Below are 27,426 nucleotides of genomic sequence, written 5' to 3' on the forward strand. Positions count from 1 at the left end.
AACATTGACAATAATAACACCAAATCAGCATTAGAATGATTTCTGAGAGATCATGTGACAATAAAAGACGGCTGTTGAAAATCCAGCTTTGCCATCACAGGGATACCTAGAAACAGTTATTCTAAATTGTAATAATAATTCACAATATTACTCTATTTTTTAATTTTCAAAAACATTAAAAAAATCTTACTGACCCGACCCCAAGCTTTTAAACGATAGTGTATATACAAGCAGCAGCAGCTCACTCTTTACAGAAATGAAGCTGTGATTCAAACATCACATTAATTCTCAGCTCTTGTGTGGCTGTTTTCTGTGTGATTTCAAAACACACTGTATATAATTATGCCTGATGGCAGAGGGTAATCTGGTACAGCACATCTCTTCTCACCCATGAGATCAATGTTTTCAGTATCATATTACATTAAGCCTGCGTATGATGTTTAAATAATAATAAACTATTAAAAAATGAATGGTGTCCCTTAACAAAAATATCAAATGATGGAAATCCGAGAAAGCTGAAGAGAACTGTCTGCATGGTACATAATTAAACACATCTGAGGTACTCAGATTCATATTCAAAGAAACACCTGCATGTTGAATTTATTCTGATTTTGCACAAAATAAATATAGCTATTTCTGTTATATTCCATTGCAGTGTTTGTTAAAAACAAATTAGTTCACTTTTTACTCTGCCTAGCATGCAAAGCATTCTAAGAAACTAGCAAGAATAGCAAAAATTAAGCTGACTTCGTTTGAGAGAGCTATTCGTTTTTACTATAGTAATATTGTTTTGCATTGATTATTGGGACCCTTTTTTAGTGGTCTCTCTGTCTTACGCATGTCTCTGGACACATTGCAGGGTTGTATATTTTGTCAGGCTGTGATGTTCTTGAATAGAGATTCTGTGTGCTGACTGTTTGCCTCCGAATTATATAAAACAGCACGCAGTTTTGATTTTCTTTTGTTTTTGCTTGTTGGACATTTTCTTTCCTGCTTTGAGATGATGATGATGCGAGTTCCCAAAAGCCAATAGATCACCATTATTATTATTTTTTATTATGTAATGTTTGTAAGCCTCCTCAATATCAAAGTGAAGCACCCCTTCTTTTGACTGATGGTTGGGTCCTCAGTATGTGTGTATGTGTATGTGTTCTGTGTGCACAAGCGCCGCCCATACTTCAGCTCTTTTCAGAGAGAGAGAGAGAGAGAGAGAGAGAGAGAGAGAGAGAGAGAGAGAGAGAGAGAGACGCAGACTCCCACCTAGCCGTGAGAAAGGAACAGTGTCTAAACGGACGTGCGTTTCTCTTCCATACACCGCGCGTTGCTCACGGGGGCGCGGATACAGGGTTGCAGCTGGCGTCGGGGGCTCGAACCTGCGGAAAGGACACTGATCCAGGACCGGGACTGACCCTGAGGATGATGAAGGTGAGGCTGACTGTGATGCTCCCGTGAGCGCCATTCTTCTGGCTTACCGTCGGTCTCTGTTAACGGGTAGAAAAATAGAAGGTGGTTTGGTGGAAGGGGGGTGGGTGGGGGGAGTCTTTTTGGCGATGGTGGATATACATGAGCTGAGTAGAGGTCGCGAAAGCGCGAGAATGACATTTCGGCACCGTGCAGTATTTTTTTCCTTTTCATTTTATTCACCAGGGAGGCTGCGAGTTAATGGACGCTCCCCCTCGCGCCGCTGTCCGTCCGCCCGCGCGGAGAGACTCGCACCGTTCCAGTGCTATGGAAACGGGAGAGATGGAGCGAGCGCGCGACAGAGGGGGATACCCAGCACCTCAGCGCAGCCTCGGGCATGTCAATGACGTTGGTGTATTTTGCGCTCTCCTAAATGTGTCACGGTGTCCGTTAGGAGCTGCTCACCTTTAATTTAAGCGCGACGCGTGTGCGTGCGCCAAATCCATTTGGTTTTCTTCGTCGTGCGTGATTCTGATGCGAGTTTTCTCGTTTATTGATTATGAGCGACCGGCATTGTGCCGGGGCGCGCGCACGCACAAACGCGTGCGTCCGCTTCATATATTTTTTACAGATACGATCGGCGGTGCGCAGTTTATCCGTGTCAAACGACGAGATTTGTGCGCTAGACCGGAGATGACGCGAATCTGGCCTCTGTCAAGCGTTCGAGAGGATAAAAAACGCAAAAGCCGTGAAGGGTTGCGGCGGAGGCCGACGTTTCGTTTGAGGGCTGTAGGTTTTGTGGAGCTCTGGCAAAATGCGCGAGTGGTCAACGAGCACGTGAAAGAATGCTAACGTATTTTGTTTCCTTGTGGGGAAATACTGAGGTGTGTCCGTGAGCCGATCGCACTGATCACGGGAGCCTGACGACCATGTCCTGAGTGCTCATTCTGCCTCTCACATCTTTCATTTCTTGTGCAACATAGCCTACTATTGTCTTTGGTTTCTCTATAGTTAAATAGTTTTATTGAGCATCCAATAAAGATCTATTGATCTATAATCACACTACACTACACGTATTAGAAGAAATAGAGGAAGCGTTTGGACTTATTGTGAGATAAAACATGCATCCAGGCAATTCCAATTCCAACTAAATAGTCATATATTGAAGCCAAGTCTTACTGCACACCCCATTCATCCAGGGTTTAGGCTATACACACAGAAGTTGTCTTTAAACGTGTGACATTCCTTTGCATGGTTTGTCAGATTTCACACACTTTTTATGCAGGTAAATATGGTAGACTGTAGTAGGGGAGTGTTGTAATGAATCCTGTAACCACTGTGTAAAATACACTTACATTTTAGTTTTTGTTGTGATAATCAAATGTGCTTGTTCAAAATAATTATTGTGCCGTGCATTTTAATTCTAAATGGGAACATAAACAACATTTTCGTTTTAAACAACAAAACAAAATGGAAATACATGAATCATAGGCTAAAAACTCATAACTGTTTGTGTGCATGTAGTATTTGTACACTGTCCCAAATTGTGTGATCTTTGTTGGTCCAGTAAAAGTTGGAAAGTGCTACATCCATCCTCTTCTGATCAGACATGATACTTGTAAATGTAGACAAAACTCTTGTGTGGATGTTATATATAAAATGAAGCGAGAGACTCAGCTAATTGATGTTATACCAGTTCTGTCATTTAATTTAACATGATTGCAGGTCAAATTATAATATAAATTTTTTTTGTCCTGTAAATCTTTTATGTTTCTTGACAGAGTCTAACAGTTTCCTCTTTCACCTCAGAACACCGATGGTCATGTATGATAGGGATTTCACCATTTCTAATTGGTTAAACCGATGGTGTTCCAACATGCTTATCCTTAACCTGGCCCCTTCTAGAGGACATACAGGCGTATTCTCATTAAAGATGATTACGGAATCACTGTCATCAGCTAAAACATGAATCAGCTGAATCATTCCCTTGAACTCACGTTGCTCAAACTGTCAGTCTTAGTGTTTCGTGTGTTCACGCTGCAAGCACATTTTTGCAGACCTGGGGTTTAGTTGTGCGTTGGAGCATAATGGTTCGGATGCATCCCACTGAAGTGCTGAAACCGTTGACTCACTGTCTCTACGGAGAAACAATATTGCTCCTGAAAACTTCACTGACGGCATGCTGCATCAAACTCCTTTGTTGGACGCTGAAAGCCACAATACATCATCTCTAAACATCTTTCATTTTTTTAAAAGCCTTTAATGAAGGAAAAGAAGGTTTTGCATCAGTGTCTTTGTAAACTGATTCATTAGCTGCTCTGTTTTCCTTTAAGCAAAGTACACATTGCATATAACTTGTAACTGACATTTGATATGAAGCTGTTAACACACCAAACATGTAAGTTCTGTCATATTCCTTGTAAATAAAAATAGAAACACCAGACGTGTAAACATATTGTCACATGTAAAGAGGTTGTTCAATGTTCACACACATCGCAATTATGCATTGAGACATCAGTTAGCACTGGTGTGGGAAGTCGAATGCTTACTGTCATTCTGTATTGCCAGGCTATAGCAGGATATTTCCCTTTTGCATTAGCATGCAGTCCTTCTCTTCCAACAGATCTGATGTACCTGTTAATGGTGAAGGGAAGTCTGGGAAGTGTACTGCCAAGCAAGTGACTTCGTCTTGATGTTGCAATTGACGTAATATAGTTTGCGTTATATGCCCTAGAGACAGATGCAGTCTTTTAGTTGAAAATCTTGAGCGTATATGCGCATGTTGGCGTATTCGTTAAAACGGAATCTTACAGACTCATTTTACATCCTACTCTCTAGACGCCAGCAGCCTCTAATCCTGTCCTCTGTAGCCATCTTAAAATGCACTGGATTCAGCTCCGAAACTCTTACGTAAAAGGTACAAGTATGGAGGTTCTTTAGATAGTATGGAGGTTCTGATGTCATGGTGCACATTATAGGGGTGCGTTCTGACCTTTCAAATCAGCGACTTGAAGTTTCAGGACGGCTCCACAGAGCTGGTGCACGACATTCACATGGAGAGGCATGTGCATCCAAAAATATGACTACGTAAGTGCGGGAAAGAGTGGGAAAACCAAGAGAATGGCCAGATTTAGAAACATCTGCACTGGGAGCGTGGGCTGGGAATCCACCCACCCACCTACACACACACACACACACTCGCACACACAGCGGCTTCATGTGAGCTGTATCACACACGTATCTTTTGCATCTTTCATGGCTGAAAGGCTTTTGTGCGTTTTCTCTGCTTGTGTTTGTTTTAGGAACCGTGTGGGCAGGCAATGCTGCATGGGTTTAAAGCATTTATAATCTAAATTTAGACCTCAAGAAAAGTGCAAAATGTTTTATCAGGATGATTCATATCAGAATGTGGAGGGAATAACAGGCTTAAGCAGCATCATATGGCTAAGCAGCTCAAGAGTCGAATAGTTCCTTAAAACATTCGGTTCATAATGTTACTTCGCTGTCTGCACATTTCGTTTCTTTTATTCTCTCTCTCTGCGAGATATTATGAGAACTAATGGATGTATGAGTTTGTTTGTGTGTGTATCCAGTTATGAGAGCTTAATCCATAGCGTAGCAGTCTATTTTAATGCAATCTCTCTCTCTCTCTTCCGCTCTTTTCCCTTCTCTCTCCACGTGCTTTCTCCAGTTCTCCCTCCTAGACTCCTAGCCCACTGTACTCCGATTACATAATCGTCCTCCCCAGTCAGGTGTGTGTGCGTGTGTGTCTATGTTGAGGCAGCCATGCTAGAAGGATGCCATGCTATATTCCTTTGAGTTATAGGGCTTGTTCTGTCTGTAGTGCAGCAATGATGATGCTGAATGAACAAGGCACTTCATGTTCTGTTTAGACACCCAAAGCTCTTTATTTCATTTAAGGGAACCTGGATGGAATAATGGCAGTCAGTGAAAGTGTTGACCTATAGCAGCTGTTTCCGTCAGCAGCTGGAATGCCAGATGTTGAGGTATACACCCCCTTGATTGTTTTTAGGCCTCTGTTATTCTGTTTGTCCAAAGAACGGCAGCTTTCTTAGAGCAGAAAGTGTGCTGACATCTGTGCAGAGCTAGTGAAGGGACTATTTCCTAGTGAATTATTAAAAATGAAAGCGGTAACAAAACTGGTTTGAAACCTGAATCTGTCTAGATTCAAATGAGGCTGATGAATAGCTAGAACTGAAGAAATGGCTGCTCCTCACAGAAAGTTTAATTCAAATTTGACTTCGAATGACAGGACGAGGAATTGATTTAATTGCAACTCAAAGATATTCAACACAGGTATTCTGGGAATGGAGTTTTCTTCCACCACGGTTCACAAAAGTAAATTTATTAAACGTGATCTATCTATCTATCTATCTATCTATCTATCTATCTATCTATCTATCTATCTATCTATCTATCTATCTATCTATCTATCTATCTATCTATCGTACTGGCCAAAATTTTGCTAAACTTTCAAACAAGTCTACATGGACAAACTTTGCTTTTACAGTACAAAATTACAGTCAATTTAATTCTACTTTCTCACATTCACATTTCTTACATTTAAATTGCACTTCTGATTCCGCATTCTACCTCAATTCAAATTCAAGACCATGAATTGTAATTCAAAAGGCATACTCAATTTACTTTTGAACCCAGACATGTAACTTTTATCTAAAGCCAGAACACACCATTTCTGCTGAAAGACAGAATGGTCTAAAACAGAAAGTCAAACTCATCTCTCGTCAGTTGTCAGTTGTAGGGAAAGCTCAGTGATTTGGGTCAAACGTTTAACAGATGCCCATTCAATTAAACCGTGATCCACAATCAATTTAATGAGCGTGAGGTCTGGCTGTTGGCTGAAGGATGCAGTGTTGTAGATGTGTGCACCAAGGCATTTACACAGAGAAAGAGTGACTGAGCAAGACAGGAGAGGAAAAGAGGAAGAATGTTCCTGAGTACAGTTCATTCATGCAGGAATAAAGGCAGGAGGAATGAAGAGTCGACAGATAACACACACACACAAAGTCAAGGCCCTATAATGCTAGTGTTACTGTACTGCTGTATTCTCACTTTTTATGAACAGATTGCCTCTGTTTGGCTCTTAGAGACACTGTTTAATCCCGCTAAATTCATCACCATCCAATCTGATAATCTCAGGGGCTGTTGCATCATTTTATCATGTGTGCGGAGTAATATTTCAGTGTGTGGTTGATAGCCTACAGCTCTGATACACGCAGTGCCACATAATAATATCTTGCGTGAGAATAAGCTATGGATGAATTGGGATGTTTAAGGGTTGTGATCCTCATCAGCTGTTCTCTTTTTCTGTTCTAGTGTGATCTGATGCTAGCTGGGACAGGAACACAGCTTTTCCACTGCAGTTTTTCTGACTGATTTGCATAATCCTACTGCCTACTGTTCCCTTTAGAGAGAGAGAGAGAAAGAAAAAAGAAACACGTTGCAACATTATTGAGACTGCACTGAGAGATGTTTCTCAAATTAATATTTTGTTTTAACTTAATAAATCTAACTCATTCATTTTCCTGACATTAGTGATGAATCGGTAAAAAATTCTGAACAACTCCCACTGTAATGATCCAAGAACTGACGAGTGAGATTATAATAAAAGCATTGGAAGAAAATATGTTTATGACTTGAATGTGAGTTTAAACATGAAACAGAGTTGTTAAATAGCATGTTATTAGGTTAAAACATGTTAAACTATTCAGTCAAGAGTTTTAAATGTATTTTAGTATAATTGATTGTGGAAATGAATGTTTTAAATGCCTTTTAATCAAAAGTTTAATCAAGGAACAAACTGAACTGTGACTTGTGAAATTATAGGAAGTATATTTTAGACACAATATAGCCAGTAGCTTTGTCTGTTTTTACTCAGCCAATGAAAATAGTTCTAAACAAATGACAGCGGAATTAACAACAGCAGAGCATCACCTAGCAACACACAGTTGAATGAATCAGATTAGTAAATCTGTTGAGTGAATGATTCAATGATTCACTCACCTAGACAGTATCTGTTTCGTTCCTGAATGAAGCAGCGTTTTTGAACAAATCGGTTGAATGAATAATTGAGTGATTCATACATAGGCGATCACTTGTTACCACATTTCTTGGCCTGTACACAAAGCTGTCGAGCACGTTATACAGATACAGCCACCATAGCCAATTAGAAACATGTACAGGACACAAGTAATGCATTTGCACACACTCAGATACATATCACCTCTAGAAAAGATTCTGTACAGTAGATAAAAGGAATACTGATGGAGCGATAATTCAAACCCTTAAAGGCTGTGTGTATCTGTAGGTGTGTGTGTGTTTGTGTTCGGTAATTCAGTGCCCTGTACACACGAACAACAGATTTTAGTAATGGAGTTTAGATATCAGATCAGCAGAGAACTCTCGCATTTACCCACAGTGTGTTGTGACACTGAGATAACAACTGCCGTGGTGTGTATCAAATGCAGTTGCTATATACAAATCAAACAGATTTTACTCTTTCTGCTGACAACATAACATTTGTTTCTTTTTAAATGCGCAAAAAAAGAGAATTTTTTACAGCCTGGCTGCCTCTGAGAGAGAGAGAGAGAGAGAGAGAGAGAGGAAAACAGCCTGGAGTTGTGGGGGTGAAATCTTGGAGCTGATTATGTATGAGTGTTTCTGTGTAGAGAATTACCCTGCCATCATCTCAAGTCGCTGTCATGGCCCTGTATATGTTAAAGTCAGCAGGAAGCAATACTATAACGCATCTCGTCTTTACTCAAGCATGGAAGCCATGGTTACTCAAGCACAGCTTCTGTATAGCTCTGTGACCTTGTACATTGCAACTTCCTTCCTATATGAACACAAAAGAACCGTGAGAGCCAGTTACATTCATACACAGTTTAGTTATGATACAGAAATACAGTATATGGGAGAAAAATGAATTCATACTTCTTAATTTGGGAGGTGTAGCCCTACCTCACAGCTAATACAGCCAATCGCATTTATGATAGAGGACTAGAAGCTGCACTTTCTTGACTTAGCTTTTTAAAGGCAATCCCAAGATTGCCTGGTGAACTGGCTTGAAGAGTTTCTGTATTATCCAGTATAAATTTCTGTATATAAGTCACAACTTAATGTTTACAGTGAGTTTGATTGAGGTGTGCTGTTTGAATGAAATTGTAGTAAATAACTAGTCGTCTGACATGTTATTGATGTATGACATATGCTTTGTGTTTACTCTTTTTCAAGAGAACTGCCCTCAGAAATGCTTTTCGCAACCATCAAATAACAGGATAGTTTAATATATTGTTAAAATGATAGTTTTTATTTATGTATTATTTTTGTCATAAAAAATGATGAATAATGAGGATTTGCATATGTTTGTTGCCTAGAAGCAGAATTGTGCGACAGTGGAAGGAAAATGGATGCAATGACCGTGTTTTGAGTCTTTTATTATACACTACAGTTCAAAGGTTATTTTTTAAATATAATAATAGTATAATGTAAATAATATACATATACTTTTATTTGGCAAGGATGTATTAAATCGATCAAAAGTGACAGTAAAGACATTTATAATGTGACAAAAGTTTCAGTTTTAAATAAATGCTTTTTTTAAATTCCCATTCATCAAAGAATCCTAAAAAAAATGTATCATGGTTTCCTCAAATATTAAGCAGTACAACTTTTTTCAACATTGATTATAAGAAATGTTTTCTGTGCACCAAATTGGCTTATTAGAATAACAATATTTCTCAAATCACAATATTACTGTTTTTACTGTATATTTGATCAAACAAATGCATCCTCATTGACCGTAAGAGACTTCTTTCAAAATCATTAAAAAAATCTTGCTGACCCCAATTTTTTTTCTTCTTTCTTTTTTCTTTTTTCTTTTTCTTTTTTTTACAGTTTTTCCTCAATCACTTTGGCGCAATTCTCAAATTAGACTTTTTTTTTCCTCAAAACAATAAGTTCAGATCTCTGAACAATTAGTTTCTACTTCACATGAGATTTGAATTTCTTATTGATTTAAGCAAATTGCATGTGTTTTGGCACATGTGTGCAAAAGAATAAGTATAATTGTCTACAATTTGCAAAATGACTAAATGCACATGACTTGTTGGTCAAAACTGATGAGTTGATTCTCAGTGCAATTGTCAAGCTCTTCACAACTTGGTTGGTGGTCACACCAAATATTGATTTGATTTAGTTAATAGAAGTTAATTGATAAATAAAATCTATTTATGACATTATTTTTAAGTGCCTAAAACCTTTCACAGTACTGCAGGCCAGTTTCTTCAGGCGTCTTGGAGACGTTGCAGCAGTTCTTTTGGATTTAGTCTGTCTCAGTTTTTTTCTGTTTCTTCGTATAATCCCAGACAGACTCGATGATGGTGAGATCAAATCTCTTTGTGGATCATTCCGGCTCTTGTCACTCCTTGTCCATACAAAAATATCACTGGATTATTACAATTAATGGCAAAAGGAATGTTTGGAAATGTAAATTAATATTTACACTAACAAATGTATATTAATACACTGCAGCAAAAGATATAAATTAAATGGTCTTAAAACCATTTTTTGGGGGGGGGGGGGGTGAAATGAAGTACACAGTACTTTATCTATATATATTATTGACACAATAACTAGGTTTTGAAGCATGAATGAAATGTTTTGAGTGAGTTACTACGTTTCGCAGACACGCAATAGAGTTCTGATGTTCCAGCAAACAGTTGTGACAATTGCATTTGCAGTTTCGAAAAAATGTGCCGAAGCGATTGAGAAAAACTGTAATATTCTAATAAGGCCTATCAACCTCTCTCAAATTTTGAGAAAATACAGAGAATAGGGGTGTTGTGTCTATACTAGCAAGTTGCAACCTCATCTACACCTTTTGTTTCAAAACTGAGCCAAAGCAGTTAGAGAAACAGGGCAAACCAAATGAGATGCAGCGTTATAGCTCAACACCCCTGTCATTTTTGTTTCCAGAGCGCTGACTGTGGAGTGGAAGCCAGCATGTGACTGTTTGATGTTAATCCAGAATGTTTCTGATGTTATGTAACTGTTGTCTTCCTGTGGCTTATCCTGCGCCTCTCTTTCTATCTTTCTGTAGTTGGTCAGTGGGGGCTCTGTAGTGAATGCCGAGGCAGTATGGGACCATGTGACCATGGCTGACCGGGAGCTGGCCTTCAAGGCAGGTGATGTCATCAAGGTGTTGGATGCCTCGAATAAAGACTGGTGGTGGGGTCAAATCGACGAGGAGGAGGGCTGGTTTCCTGCCAGCTTCGTCAGGGTGAGTTTTAACACTTTTTTAGATTTTTAACACTTTCCTGTCTGACATATAGCTGTCTGATGCCCACCTGTCTAACAAATACCTGTCTAATACACACCTGCAGAACCAAATCTGTTTAACCCAGCTGTTTTCATATCCAATACTGTTTCTAACTGAATAGCAGTCAGATAAAGCTGTTTAAAAGAGATGCAACATTCAGGCCTGTTCGAGAAATGAACAATAGAATAAATCTGCAGATATCTAGTTGACACATTTTCAGATAATCAGTCAGAAGAGGTCGCATTCTTCCCTTTAACCTCCATCTTGAACCCAAACTCTTGTTTGTGTTGCTGTTGTTGTTTCTCTAAGGTGGAGTCCCACCCCCCTCAAACCAAACAGCTTTTTTATATCAACCCTGTCGCTGCATCACGCCTCACAAACGCCACGGCTAAGGTGCGTTTTTTCAAAACCACTGCTTACCGTTTGACCGTTGAATGCATCCCATCGCTTACTGCTCACATGCTGTCGCTGTGTTCCAACGTTTTGTTTCCGCCACAGTCGCTGCGCCTCGCTTCCATGGCAACTTATCTTCATGCCGGTGACAGTCTGGGTCTGTCTGAAAATACTGAAATAGGAAAAAGATATTGTTAATGTAATGTAATGCTCACTCAATTATAACATTTAACGATGACAACTATCAATATTTCCCTCTTTTCTGACAGTATTTGGTGACATCTTGTTTATTTCTATTTTACTGTGACTTGAACAGATGTTGGTCTTAATTTGAGCCTCTCTGGTCCTGTTTACACCTCGTATTAAGATGCGTTTCGGTCAATCGGATCACAAGAGGACGACGCTAAATACAGGTGTAAACGGGGTCTAAAACGTTTTGAGCTTGTCCACTTTCGACCACTTCCAGAGTCATGTGGTCGAATGCGTTCGAACAGCCAAAAAGACCGCCTACTGACCTAATGCGTAAACATTATGGGAAGCGCGCTAGCCAGACGGGATTTAAACTTTGATGCGAAACGCGCTGTTCGCTTTGAATAAAATAAAAGAGTAAAGTCAACAGTGTGCGGTAGAGTGGTCTTATTTTTGTCACTTAAATCCGTTCCTGCTATCTACCTGTACCTACCAGGCTGTGCATTTAAACTCTGTCGGCTGAAGACCCAAGTTTGGTTTGAAGACGAAAAATGTACCAAGCACAATGTTCTCTCACCATTCCTCACCAACGCTCGGCATTGTCTTGCGGCTGTCAGGGCAGAAACGAAAGCTGCTGCTCTCCGTATGATTTCTGTCGCCTCCGGGAATGTTCATAGGAAAATTGCGTGAGCTTATTTCATCCATTAGATTGAATGATCTGAAAAAGCCCATACATTTACCCACCCATAGACCATCCCCTCGAAGAAATCACTACAGAAGTGGTCAAAAGTGGACAAGAGACAGATTAAAACACTTGGTGTAAACAGGAATGTGTCTCCCTCGTCTACTTGTGATCCGAATCCGATCGACCAAAATGCATCTCAATACCAGGTGTAAACAGGGCCATTGACTGTTAAATATCTGTTTAATCACATTTGTATACATAAAGAGAGCTAGAGAGAAGGAAAACTCAAAAATAGATTTTCAAACAGAAGTTTAAACAATAAACCCTCAATCACAACACCAATTATATAAGCCCTTCAGCTGTTCTTTCAGCATCTCTTCTCCACCTCCAACCAGTGCTTAAAGTGTGTCAGGGGTTTTACACTGCACCGACGGGCGCTGACCAATGGCAGAAGACTGTTGCTGTTGGTCGGTGTTTGTTTTTGCCGAAAGTCTGAGAAGTGACGTAGTGTAATCTGGTGTTGTCCGCGTTAGTTGGCGTCTATCGGTGTAGTGTCAATTGGCCTTTAGTGGGGTCCCAGTTCAAACACCAACTTTTCTCTCTCCATAGTATCAGTGATACTATAAAACCTAGATCTAATAGCATGAGCAAAATGTATTGAAATGATATGAATAAAACTAAAGAAGGCATTATGAACATGCTGCACAGTAAAAATGAAATATTAATGGTGTGCTAGCACAGACATGCTTGATAATATGCATATACATGCAGATTCGCCGCTAGCTATCCGGGGGGTGATGTCCTTGCCCATAACTAAAGATTAACCCTCTATTGCGCGACATTCCCTCTGGGTAACAAATCCATTCTCTTCACATTGCAAGCACATGATGCCAATAAAATGGACATGAATGCAATTTCTTCCATTGCATTTTCATGAATTAACTTAAATGACCTATAAAGCTTATATATGAGTATATGTTATCTTTTAAATCTACATTTCATATTATAAATGATTACATATTATGCAGATTAAATACACTATCATTCAAAAGTCTGGGTTCAGTAAGATTTTTTTTTTCTAATATTGATTATAATAAGAAATGTTCCTACAAGGATATTATGTTCATTTGTTAACGTGCACATTATACTAAAGTTTATTTACCTATTTATATTTTTATATATTTATTATTATTATTATTACTATTATTGTTATATTAATATGTTTATGTATGTTTAATTATTTCGGCGGAAGGGCTATTGTGGGGAAAAAAGTTATAACTTTGTAATTATATGAAGCTTTTTGTTAATGCTTTGGAAACGTTTACAAATAAATATTATTATTATTATTTTAACAATAAGAAATGATTCTATAGAAGCAAATCAGCATATTAGAATGATTTCTGAAGGATCATGTGACACTGAAGACTGGGGTAAAGATGCTGAAAATTCAGCTTTGCATCACAGGAATAAATGACATTTTATGATATATTCAAATTTATAACATTATTTCACAATATTACTGTTTTTACTTGATCAAATAAATACAGCCTTGGTGAGCATAAGAGACTTCTTTCAAAAACATAAAAAAAATCGACCAACTAACCCCAAACTTTTGAACAGACAACATTTACATACATTTGTTAAATACATTGAATTTAGGAGCCAGTTGTATTAGATTTTGTTTTTAGAATTGTGACATCAGCCAGTTTCTTTATATTGTGACATTTTTGCCTCCAGGCAACATACCTAACAAGGACCCTCAAAATATTATCTTTTAAAAATTGTTCTTGATTTTAACAGTAATAATTTTAATGGCATTTTATGCAAGTCAGGTTTTATTTTTTACATTTTTTCATAATGCATGCAATAGAGTGTTTAAAACCGCTATCATATTGTTGATGAAGCATCTGGATTGTAAGTCCACTGCAGTTGTGGTCATAAGCTCAAACTTTTTTGCTTGTGTGTGATCTATTGGTTTCCTTTCTGAGAAATCCCAAGCTTAGTACTGAAATATGAACATAAACCCTTTTAGTGGATCATAGGTGAAGGGATAAAAGGAAGTGTAGGATAGAGATGTGCTTATGAGAGAGGAGTGTGTTCGTGAAGTTGGAGCGCTCTTTAATGGGACTTTTATGTAACTTGGTCGTAACTTTGGCTACATGCATAGAGCTTCATAAGTGCATTTCTCAGTTCCCCCTTTACTTTCTCTCTTTCCTCTCTTTTCTAACAGTCATCTATCCCCCCTTCCTCCCCAAAAACACACTTACGCAGATGGCAGGTTGTGTAAGCCACTCTCGGGCATGACAGGTGTGAGAAAATCTCTTCGCTGTACAGAGAATATCACCTGTGTCTACACAGACATACATATTAAATACACACACACACACACACACACACACACACACACACACACACACACACACACACACACACACTATATCAATCTGTACAGCATGTCTTTATTCTGACCCTTTGGGCATCTCTTATGCAACACTGAGAAAGGACAAGGAGAAATAGACAGGAAGAGAATGAGTGTGAGAGAGATAGATGAGTCTGAAAGCATTATGTCACACCAGTTGGTGGCGCTGGCCTGCAGGTTTGGCGTCTCTCTCCTGCTGAGACCTGAAGCTCTCGTGTCATCAGAAATCATTGCTCACTGTTTATTCACAGTCCACACCGGTCCACACGCACAACACAACTGTGCCTGCATACGAGAATCAGCAGCGTACAGCGGAGCTGAAAGTTACATATATAAAAACAAATACAGCTCAAATCTGAGGAAAAAAATCCATTTTATTCCGATTGCAGTGTGTAATTTCTGCGGCATTAGCAGCATAAAAAAAAACACAAAAAAAACTGTTTGCAGTCAGTTGTGGCATTCACAATTCATTTTTTTTCTTTTGAACAGTCCGACATGTAAGCTTATTGCTCAATCAATAACATGAATTGTTGGCAGGACTTACCCATTGTTGTTTATTTATTTTTCAACTCTGTTGGGTGCTGCTAGTAGCACAAAACCTACACACTTCACCTTTAAAGGGAGTATATGTAAGAATTTTCATGTATTAATCGCCTTTGTATTGCCAATGTGTGAACAGCTTGTTACAAAACTTAAAAAACGAGACTTCCCCGACTTCCTAGGTTGTCTGTAAAGGCCTGTAGACTGATTTTATATGTGGCCGGTTTCACCTGGATTAACCTTAAGAAAAGGGATTAATTCAAACTATAGCCTTACATAACCAGATGATTCATAATAATAATAATAATCAAACTATCATAACAGTGTCATTTTAACTACGACATCTGTCGGCAAGATGCTGGTGAATCGCAGAACTGGTGCAAATATCCAGATCGCTATGATCGGATACTTTCTTAACCTTTACCTTGTTATGTGTTCTAAGCGAAGAACGAAAAAGAACTTCACTGTGATTATATCAGGGCCTTGAATCACGTTCAGTCTCTAGTACATTAAGTTTACACGAGATGAATGCAAGCACGAGCAATAAGTTGCTGGCTGCAGTTCACTTAATGGCCACCGGTGTTGCTAATAACAAAAGTTTCTGAATTTTACATATAGACAATTTCAACGGCTATTCGTCGGTTTAAGGAAGTGATGTCTTTGTTCCTTGGACGTTTCCGCTCAACGTTAGTTGTTGAGCGCATTCAAAACATCGGCGGGAGGCGCTTGATGCACTGTCGGATTGCGATCATTTATTTAATCCTGCTATTACAAATATCAAAATTAAAATTAGGACCATGTTGCTCGGTGGCTGGATGCTCCCTCTGGCCAGAAACTAACCTACTTTAGGAAATGAAAGTGTTTAGATTTATGAACAACGATGTGATGCCTGGATTGCAGCAGTGAAGCGAGAAGGCTGGATACCAACTAGCAACTGTATGATATACAGCACACATTTTGATTCTGGTAAGTAAATGACCTCATTCCAACATGCACTGATGCATGTTGACAGTAGATGACAGAAGTATTTGTTTTGTGCATTAACGAGAGTAAATAATTTCATAAATAATAATTGTTTTTCTACTTTTCTTTAGGAAGTCAGATCACCATGCAATTCCAGACTACAAAACGGGTTTAAATGATGTTTTTCATGCTTGAACCATAAACAATTATTGCACGTGCACCTGTGGAACAATCTTTAAAGGGGTCATCGGATGCAAAATTCACTTTTATATGGTGTTTGCATTATACACAACCACCATACAATGAAAAAAATCCATTCACTCGTTTTTTTTTAATCCTCAAAAAGTCTAAACATTCTTAATAATAAAGCCGTTTCGATTTTCTGACCAATATGATGTCATATTGGTCCACCCACGACCACTGACGGACTGTCCCGTATTAGCATGTTTCCGCCCTCAGCCGTTTGTGTACTCACATTTGTATACTATACTCACAGCACTTTATGTGTCTTGTGTGACACCCCCTATGGAAGAGAGGGGTGGGGTGAGCAGTTGCTCATTATCATTTAAAGAGACATGCACCGAAACGGGTCGCTGTGAACAGAGCTGTTTTTGAGGAGGTAAAAAGGGTGTTGTTTTACACAACCATTGAGGAATTTTAACCAAAGTATGTTACAAACTTTACACGAAGACCCTAAAGAATCATACCAACTTGTGGAAAATGGGCATCCGATGACCCCTTTAAGACAACGGTTTAAAGGCAGTAGACAATTAAGGTCACAGTTGCAATGACTGGCAACTTAGGACTCTAAAGAGACCTTTCTACTGACTGAAAAACACCAGGAGAAAGATGCCCGGAGTCTCGGATCCCCTGCATAAACGTGCCGTATTCCTGCTGCGGGGGGGGGGGGGGCATGAGTACTGCAGATGTGAACAGAGCAATAAACTGCAATGTCCATAATGTAAGACGCTTAAGACAGGGAGACAGGAAGGACAGCTGATCATCTTTGCAGCGCCAAACCTTGTGTAACCATATGTCCCCCAGATGTGTCCGAGAACTTGAGGATGAGATGCACTGTAGCATTTAAAGCAGCTGGTGGCCACACTAGACACAGGCCACACATCTGCTACTTTTAATATTGACCCACACTTTGTTCAGGGACTCATTCCATTTCTGTTCGTCAAATGTCTGAAATTCGTTCAGTTTATGTCTCAGCTGAATCTAATATTTACGCGTGTTAAGAAATTTGCTGTAAATAAAAGCAGTAGAAAGTTTGAGGATGTTTCTTTTTTTGCTGATTGTGTGTGTCTGTGTGCATATATATATATATATATATATTTGTTTGTGTGTGTGTTGAAGTTCATATCTGTATGTGACTGTATACTTGAAAACCATATAGGACCGTTTTGCATATGTTGTCATTTATCAGGTTTCTGCAAATGTTTCCCTTACCTTCAAGGACCTAAAATTACTATACGGTGTAATTTATTTTGCAATGTTGCAATATATTTAGTAGCGGCACAGCAAACGGAAACCACAGAATCCAATTTGACCTTGTGGTAGCTCCCAAATGAAGCCTATTTGCTTTGCTATGTTTTGACCAGTTGCTAATTGTGAACGTTCTGAACGTAGGTTTGTGTCTCGGGAGGAGCCTAATCATTCAACCTTGTCAATCATCATTATGAGCGTTTCACGAGTTCACACGTACATGGAATCTGATGTAGTATTTATGCGTATTTGGCTTGCTGTCCAGGGGAGGGCTCCGAGCTCGGAATTTGGCCCGAACCCAGAGTACTCCCCCCTTATACTGGGGTAGACCCAGCCGAGTGTGAGGTGATGGGGTGGTGGAGGGATGCTGAGAAACTTGTCGTGAGACAGAAGGTGAGGAAAGGCTTTATTTATACCAGCTTCCTCTTGTGCTGATTGGTTGATTACCTGAACGTGCTCCTCCCGAACTTTGTTACATGAAACTTCATATATAAGCAGCAGTCATTGCACCGTCACAGTGGCAATTCCTCCGGCATCCCTCCATCTCCTCCACTATTTCTCTCATTCTTCCTCTACATAGTACTGTTATAGGTGAGTTGAGCCTCAGGTTCGAGCCTCTGTCAAGGACATCAACATATATATATATATATATATATATATATACACACTCACCTAAAGGATTATTAGGAACACCATACTAATACTGTGTTTGACCCCCTTTCGCCTTCAGAACTGCCTTAATTCTACGTGGCATTGATTCAACAAGGTGCTGAAAGCATTTTTTAGAAATGTTGGCCCATATTGATAGGATAGCATCTTGCAGTTGATGGAGATTTGTGGGATGCACATCCAGGGCACGAAGCTCCCGTTCCACCACATCCCAAAGATGCTCTATTGGGTTGAGATCTGGTGACTGTGGGGGCCATTTTAGTACAGTGAACTCATTGTCATGTTCAAGAAACCAATTTGAAATGATTCGAGCTTTGTGACATGGTGCATTATCCTGCTGGAAGTAGTCATCAGAGGATGGGTACATGGTGGTCATAAAGGGATGGACATGGTCAGAAACAATGCTCAGGTAGGCCGTGGCATTTAAATGATGCCCAATTGGCACTAAGGGGCCTAAAGTGTGCCAAGAAAACATCCCCCACACCATTACACCACCACCACCAGCCTGCACAGTGGTAACAAGGCATGATGGATCCATGTTCTCATTCTGTTTACGCCAAATTCTGACTCTACCATCTGAATGTCTCAACAGAAATCGAGACTCATCAGACCAGGCAACATTTTTCCAGTCTTCAACTGTCCAATTTTGGTGAGCTCGTGCAAATTGTAGCCTCTTTTTCCTATTTGTAGTGGAGATGAGTGGTACCCGGTGGGGTCTTCTGCTGTTGTAGCCCATCCGCCTCAAGGTTGTGCGTGTTGTGGCTTCACAAATGCTTTGCTGCATACCTCGGTTGTAACGAGTGGTTATTTCAGTCAAAGTTGCTCTTCTATCAGCTTGAATCAGTCGGCCCATTCTCCTCTGACCTCTAGCATCAACAAGGCATTTTCGCCCACAGGACTGCCACATACTGGATGTTTTTCCCTTTTCACATCATTCTTTGTAAACCCTAGAAATGGTTGTGCGTGAAAATCCCAGTAACTGAGCAGATTGTGAAATACTCAGACCGGCCCGTCTGGCACCAACAACCATGCCACGCTCAAAATTGCTTAAATCACCTTTCTTTCCCATTCTGACATTCAGTTTGGAGTTCAGGAGATTGTCTTGACCAGGACCACACCCCTAAATGCATTGAAGCAACTGCCATGTGATTGGTTGATTAGATAATTGCATTAATGAGAAATTGAACAGGTGTTCCTAATAATCCTTTAGATGAGTGTATATACACATACATAGATGCCTCATTAGTGGGTGTTTCAATGGACCGCTATATGTAAGCCGTCCGCCATATTGGAATGGTCAGAGATGGTCCTTGAACACTCGAGAGCAAGTTGACTGCGTCTACAACCGTAGTTAGACGCATATATTAATATCTATATCTACAATAGACTGCAATAGCAGATGATTTGCTTAACTAACACAATACAAGAAGATGAAGGCATCAGCTAATACGACATTAAAAAGTTACCATACTATAAAAACCTGTAATATTGAGTTAATACATATAAAAAAACACAAATCAACACATTCTTACCTGTGAAAGGTTATCACATGTCTTCGGAATTTAAATCTCGGCAGATTCACAACCAGAAGCCGCGCAATGTTGTGGCATCATTGAGTCGGAGAGGTGTGGCATTTATGTATACATATCTATGGACAGCAAGCCAAGTTTGTTTACCATTAACTATTAAGACTGCATGGGCAGGCAAACTTGTGAATAGTACATCTGAGAAGGATAGGTGAATATAATAATTGGAAATACCCAAGTAAAAGAGATTGGTGAATGTTGTATTAATATCACCTGCAAGGGTTTGTTTTTTGGTGTAAGATGCTGACACCTTTTACACAGTATCTTGTTTCTCTTCACTGTTCAGTGGGGTTGAGTCATGAAGCATAAAATGAGACGTCACTTTTCATTAGAGGACAGGGGAGAAGAACAGACAACCCCCCCCCCCCCCCACCACCACCACCACCACCAAAAAAGAAAAACCAGATTGCTCTGGGAGGAGAGGGTGAGAGAGAAAGTGAGAGAGGCTAAAATAGATTGGATGACACTGAGAGGAAGGAAAGAGAAGATGGAAGTTTGTATGCTTGTGTATTTGTGGGCAGGTGTGTGTGTGTGTGTGTGTGTGCAACATCTGCGTCATCAGTGTTCTTCTGATTTCTCTATTTCTTTATACACACAGCCGTAGCAACACACACACACACACACACACACACACGCACACATGAGTTGTGTACCCGGGGAGCAGGATCCCTAAACTAAGCCTTTCCATTGATGAGAATGAGGACAGACAACTAGCAAGGCTAATGCACTGGAAAGTTGCGCTGAGGCAGAGATTTCTAGGTATAATTTGAGATTTTAATGAGATCTTAATCCGAGAAACATCCTTCAAGAGATTAGACATCATATCCGTGACTTTGTGTAGAAACAGAGTGTGTGAGAGAAAGAGAGGGCGAGGGAGTTATGCAGGACATGGTTTCAGGGTGAATAGAATCTGTGACAGGCTTGTGTATTTATGAAAATCTATTTTTAATTTTGTCTTCTTTTTTTTCCCAGTGTTTGGGACTCCAGATCAGGTCATCAGTATGCGTGTGTGTGCGTGTGTGGGTCAGATTTTGCTATCTCTGTGCAATCCAAATGTCCCTACAAGGATAACAAAACCTGAAATCAATTACACTGTGGGGACCAACCAGTTTCCACAAGGAATATGGCTTAAAGGCACAGTTCACCCAAAATGAAAATTTGTTCCAAACCTGTATGCTGTATTTTTCTGTAAAAACATTCTTTAGAAATGTCCGATTGGTTCTTTTGAGTTGAATCGGTTGATCTGGTTCACACAAAACAGGTCTGTATGATTCACTCACAAATTGGAAAATGTAAATGTCAGTCTGTTTGTCACACAAGCTATTGTACAGTATGACTTCAGAAGACTTGGATTAAAGTCATATGCTAATTTTATGATACTTTTATTGTGCATTTGTGAAATGCTTTTTGAAGCTTGAGCACTCCAGCCAGCATTCTTTGTAAATGCAAGGAAAAAAGAGAATAATACTTCCTTCAAAACTTCTCCTTTAGTCATCCACAAAAGAAAGAAAGTCATACAGGTTTGGAACTACTTCAGAGTGAGTAAATGATAACCAAATTTTCATTTTTGTGAGATTCCTTTAATAAAGGGACTAAAATAATGTATTAAGGGATTATGCTGATTTGATTAGTCTACTGATATGACATGGAGTCGTCTTCTTGTGAGTGTACATGATTTTACATATTGTTCAAAAGTTCAATGAGTAAATGATAACAGAATTTTCATTTTCGAGTTGTCCTTATCCCTTTAAACACCTTATGTGCACCTTTAAAATCTAAAACGGTTTCTGTAGAACTAGTACTAGAACATAGAAATATTACTAGCTCGGAATAAAAATGTGGGCATATTCGTGTGTTTTCATTGTGTGTGTGTGTGAGAAGAGAGTTTGTGTGTATCCGCACATGTGTGTTCACATCAGTTGGCTCACCTGGGAAAGCAAATGATAAGTTACATAATCAGGGCAAATAAAATTACATCAGATTCTCTCAAACACACACACACACACACACACACACACACACACCACCATGCTCCTAACTGCGCATCTGTATTGCCCTCCTTCTCTTTTCATCTCCTGGCTTGTGTGTGTGTATCTTGGCAGCAGTGTAACAGGTCCAAATGCAGATTCATTTATGTCCTGGTGCAAACAGATTTTGTAAAGTGTTTATTACTGCAGTGCCTCTAATGTGGTCAAATGTAGTTTGGACTGGTGCCACCAGAGGGCGCAATCTGACTCTTTGTTTCATGTCAATGTAACTTTAACCCCTGAAGCTTTTAAAGCAACATCTAGACACTTTAATGACCCTATGAAAGCAATCATGCAGACTGTTAACTCTGGATGCTCTGAGCCGAATGCTAATCGAATGTGAGCACAATCATCATGATTAGTTTAATTGATGATAATAAGACTTGAAGATCAAGTCATGTCTGTCTTAATGTGTGTGTGTTCTAGTTATGGGTAAATCAGGAGGAAAACACAGCGGTCGAGGCTGCCGAAAGCTCCAGCGAGGTGCAGAACGGCCACGCGGAGGCCAGTCCGAACCCCAGCACCGACTGCCTGTGTCTGGGCCAGCCCACCCAGAACCGGGACCAGATGAGGGCCAATGTCATCAATGAGATCATGAGCACAGAACGACATTACATCAAACACCTGAAGGACATCTGTGAGGTAACAATCTTTGGCTGTCTCAGATTTGTCTCCTAGGAGAAATATACATAAACACAATTGAGATAAAAAATGTAAACACAGGAAAAGTATAGCATGGCTCAGATGATTTGCCTTTGTGAGAATCTAATGAGACATCATAAGAAATGTTTATTGAGCACCAAATCATCATATTAGAATGATTTCTGAAGGATCATGTGACACAGACGACACAGCTAAAAATTCAGCTTTGCCATCACAGAAATAAATTGTTAAAATGTGTTAAAATAGAAAACAGTCATTTTGAATTGTACTGATATTTGACAATATTACTGTTTTACAGTATTTGTGATTAAATACCGAGAATAAGAGACTTTTAAACAGAAGTGTAAATCTGCGTATGTATTTGTGTTTCTGTTTCAGGGGTATCTCCGTCAGTGTAAAAAGAGGAGAGACATGTTTAACGACGATCAGCTGAAAGTGATATTTGGAAATATCGAAGACATTTACAGATTCCAGTTAAGCTTTGTCAGAGACCTGGAGAAACAGTTTAACACGGAAGAACCTCATCTCAGTGAGATCGGACCCTGCTTTTTGGAACACGTCTGTATTCCAACATAGAAAATCATTGACTTATACATAATAGGTCAAGGGGAAAACTGATTTAATTTAACATTTTGATATTTTTATTTACAGCAAGATGGATTCTGGATCTACTCGGAATACTGTAACAACCACGTTGACGCCTGCATGGAGATCACACGTCTTATGCGAGACGCACGATACCAGCACTTCTTTGAAGCGTGCCGATTGGTCCAGCAGATGATCGACATCGCCATTGACGGCTACCTTCTCACACCAGTCCAGAAAATCTGCAAATACCCTCTACAGCTAGCAGAGTTACTGAAATACACAGTACAAGAACACAGGTAAACACAGAAACATGGATATGCTAACACGGTGCATCATGCAGATAATGGCGGTCGGGTCCACAAAATATATGACTGTAAATGACAAATTTTGAACTGACATATCTACTTTCCACTTTTTGACAGCCCTCGTTTCTTTCTCTTCTCTTTTGCTCATTCTTTTCCCTTTCTCTCCCAGTGATTATCGGTATGTGGCTGCTGCGCTAGCTGTAATGAGAAATGTCACTCAGCAAATCAACGAACGCAAACGAAGGCTTGAGAACATTGACAAAATCGCCCAATGGCAGGCCTCTGTACTGGACTGGGAGGTGTGTGGCTAAAGCTTTTCAGACCAAGTTAATTAGCAGTATATAAGATATAAAAGAGAGCACTAGTAGAGTTGAACCTGAAAATGTGGTTGTTTATTGTTATTTATTTATTATATATGTATATGTAGGTTTTGAAGGTTTTGCTTCTTAATATTTTCTGGAAACCATGATACACATTTTTTTGGCATTTTTTGAAAGAGAAATCTTTTGATCAATTTAATGCAACCTTGCTAAATAAAAGTATTCTTTTTTTTTTTCTTTTTTTTTCTAAATCTCAAACTTTTGGGGGGGGGGCAGTTGTGGCCTAATGGTTAGAGAGTCGGACTTGGAACCCGAAGGTCACAGGTTCGAGTCTCAGTACCGTCAGGAAAAGAAGGTGGAGGGAGTGAATGAACTGCTCTCTCCTCCATTCTCATTACCCACAACTGAGGTGCCCTTGAGCAAGAGACCTAACCCCCAATCGCTCCCCGGACGCCGCAGCAAAAATGGCTGCTCCAGTTGTGTGTTCACTGTGTGTGTGTGTGTGTGTGTGTTCAATACTCACTGCTGTGGACTTGGATGGGTGAAATTTCAAAGAGCACAAATTCCGAGTATGGAACACCATTCTTGTCTACACATCACTTCACTTCCACTTTTGAATGGTAGTGTATTACAGTTTCCACAAAAATATTAAGCAGCAAAACATTTATAATAATAAGAAACATCATATCAGCATATTAGAATGATTTCTGAAGGATCATGTGACAGTGAAGACTGGAGCTGAAAATTCAGCTTTGCCATCACATGAATAAATTGCATTTTAAAACAATTTTATTTTAAATTGTAATAATTTTTCAAAATATTGCTGTTCTTACTGTATTTGTGATCAAATAAATGCAGACTTTGTGAGCAGAGACGTTCATTATAGTATATTTAAACATTTTTACAAAAACAAGATTTTTTTTCTATGCAGTTTCTAATGAAATCTGGCATTTATGGCACATGTTTGATGTTTGTTATTGACGTGCAACCTGCACCACAGGCATCATATTTGATTGGAGAACTGCATACTGAGACATGAAGACATCAGAGTCTCAGTGGTGTCAGATGTAATGATTCATTTGTTATTGTGTGTGTGCAGGGTGAGGATATTCTGGACAGGAGCTCAGAGCTTGTGTACACCGGGGAGATGTCCTGGATATATCAACCGTACGGGCGCAGCCAAACCAGAATCTTCTTCCTGTTCGATCATCAGATGGTCCTCTGCAAGAAGGTGAGAGAAAGAGGGGATAAAGGCACAAATAACACTCTTAAGTTCAATTGATGATGATGAAGTAGGAGTCCGCTTTAACTGGGACACATTGGTCTGGAAATAAAGTGTAGAGAACAGGTAAAAAGAAAGTGATACCTATAGATAGATAGATAAACAAAAAAATTAATTAAAATTAAAAATAGTGTCAGGCATGACTCTTGCAGTCCTGTTTTTCGTTTGTGAGGAGTAGGAATCTTTGAGGGAAGGTAGCAGGCAGCTGATGATGTTTTCAGCACATTGCACTCTATAACTTTCACTCGGAGAGCGAAGGTGCTGGATTGAACAAGACAGGCATGGAAAAGCAAATTATGGTGGTGTAGCGCAACTGAGGGTTTGTGATTTGGATTCGAGCTGAAGGTAAAATCCGTTTGTGTTTCACTGTCCTCCAAACACCCTCAAGCTCAAAGCACATGGCCCATTTTTAGTCTCTCCACAAAGGTGCAAAAACATCTCTCCAGCACCATATGACATACACAGACAGTTCAGCAACACAAAAACTGAGACAATCAGCGCCTGTTTTTCATAAGACTGATATGAGATTACCCAGACCAGCCAACCAATTAGCAGTCTTACTATTTATATCAAACATGTTTAGAGACTCGTAATGCAAATCACTATGATCTCTAATAGAAAGGTGACACACGCATCCTATCCCACCTTGTATGTATATGTACATGTCGTTTTATATTTAATATAATATTTAGTTTCATTCTGTCTGTAAATTGTCTGGATCGTCAGTACCGACTACAGACATACTAATAAAGTCTCTCCGCCTTCCACAGGATCTCATTCGCCGTGATATTCTCTACTATAAAGGCCGAATTGAAATGGATCGATATGAGGTCATTGACGCAATCGACGGCCGAGATGATGATTTTAACGTTAGCGTGAAGAATGCCTTCAAACTGGCCAACAGAGACACAGACGAGATCCATCTGTTCTTGCCTAAAAAGCTGGAGGAGAAAATGCGTTGGCTTCGGGCGTTTCAGGAGGAAAGAAAGATGGTCCAGGAAGATGAGAAGATTGGTGAGAACTTTTGCATTTAGTCATTATTCATTCTCATGCCGTTTCAAATTTGTATTCTGTTTTTATTCAGGCCGACCTTTTCGATACAGTAACCATACAAGTTCACCACTCTCACAGTGATTTAAACTTTGTTCTGTTCTTCACACAATGTTGTCTGTCATTTTGTCGCTTTAGGGTTTGAAATCTCTGGGTATCAGAAGAGGCAAGCCGCCTTGACCGTTAGGAGAGTCACCAAACAGAAAGGTATGAAATCTTGAAGCCTGCGTGACCATTATTATGTTCAGTGGTGGGTAGGTTACTCTAAAAAAGTAATTAATAACTAGCTACTAATTACATCTTCAACAGTGTATTGTTGAAGTAAAGTATTGCATTATTTATTAATAATACATTTTTACATGGCTACTTGCCACATAAGTAAATAGTTTGACACGAAAAATGTCTTGAGTTCCATGAAGAAAGCAGTTGCTAGCAAGGCAAGTTCAAACTAGACGGACATTTAAGGGATACGGTACAGTCATACCACATATTACATGGCATTTCGCCACATAAGTAATAATGGGGATAAGAGATTAAACTTTTAAAATCATACCAGTTTGTTATTTTATAATCCATTACAGTGTACAAAACAATCGTCGCAAAATGGCAGCAGCTGTGTTTGTGTGTATATTGCTATCGACAGGTTTATTTTTTTGCATAACATAATTTCCATTTCCAATAAATGATACTGTATTCTTTTGTATTGCTGTTACCATGGTGAAAAAGTCCCAATGAGAAAATACAAGTAAATCAATGCAAATTATAATTGTTTGCCTTGCAGTAAATGGTGCCTGTGGGTGTTACATACAGCATAAATGTACACAGAATTCAAATAAAAGTCATTTTAACCACAGATAAACCTTGAGTTTATGCATCAGGCTTTTTGTTTTCTTATGTGCCCATCTTCTCAGGTGTGGGCCGGTCGGTCCCCCCAGCGTACCCACCACCTTTGGACCCCATGAACCCCGGGCAGTACCTCCTCCCTGACGGCTACGGGCAGGCGGATGGATATGAATACGAGCCCAAGCGCAGCACATCACCCTTCTGGCAGAACTTCAGTCGGTTAGCTCCCTTTAAAAAATAGAACACACACCTACCAGGGGTTGGATACACCGGCCTCTGTATACTTGGAAAAGCACTATTCTACTTAAGATACATCTGTGGGACTTGAGGAGGACTGACACGACACAAACTACAGGAGAGAGGACGGACCTTGCTTTACTGGGGTTTACCAGGCGTATTTCTTTTACTGGGGTTACGGGGACACCTCGCCGGGCTGGCTGCACTGAATTCTGCACACGACATGTTGTAATTCACACACACACACACACACACACAAAACATACACATTTTATCCCTCAGCACTCTCTTTTTAGAGAGGTTTTAAATTATGAAATAAGAAAAATCACCTATGGTTTCTTCTTCTCTACACAAATCGACAAAAAGCGAATTTTCACTTTTTGAAGCACTAAACCACCGTAATGACTCTTTCTCTCT

The 27,426-nt window shown here is 39.6% G+C and overlaps 1 protein-coding gene across 2 annotated transcripts; it reads left to right on the forward strand.

The window, feature by feature from the left end:
• The first annotated feature begins 1,221 nt into the window (after positions 1-1,221).
• On the forward strand, positions 1,222-27,143 carry arhgef9a (Cdc42 guanine nucleotide exchange factor (GEF) 9a). Of its 2 annotated transcripts, XM_084414401.1 has the most exons (11): positions 1,246-1,425; positions 10,544-10,723; positions 11,072-11,155; positions 22,148-22,363; positions 22,763-22,942; positions 23,036-23,268; positions 23,447-23,576; positions 24,697-24,828; positions 25,650-25,893; positions 26,068-26,136; positions 26,841-27,143. In XM_084414401.1, exons 1-11 carry the CDS (start codon positions 1,417-1,419, stop codon positions 27,011-27,013), a joined length of 1,650 nt encoding a protein of 549 aa, XP_084270527.1. In that variant the 5' UTR covers positions 1,246-1,416; the 3' UTR covers positions 27,014-27,143. The 2 variants fall into 2 exon arrangements, with proteins under 2 accessions (XP_084270526.1, XP_084270527.1); XM_084414400.1 differs by lacking the exon at positions 11,072-11,155 and having other exon boundaries at positions 1,222-1,425.
• Positions 27,144-27,426: the final 283 nt, after the last annotated feature.

The sequence above is a fragment of the Rutilus rutilus genome (assembly GCF_951802725.1).
Source record: "Rutilus rutilus genome assembly, chromosome: 7".
NCBI lineage: Eukaryota > Metazoa > Chordata > Actinopteri > Cypriniformes > Leuciscidae > Rutilus > Rutilus rutilus.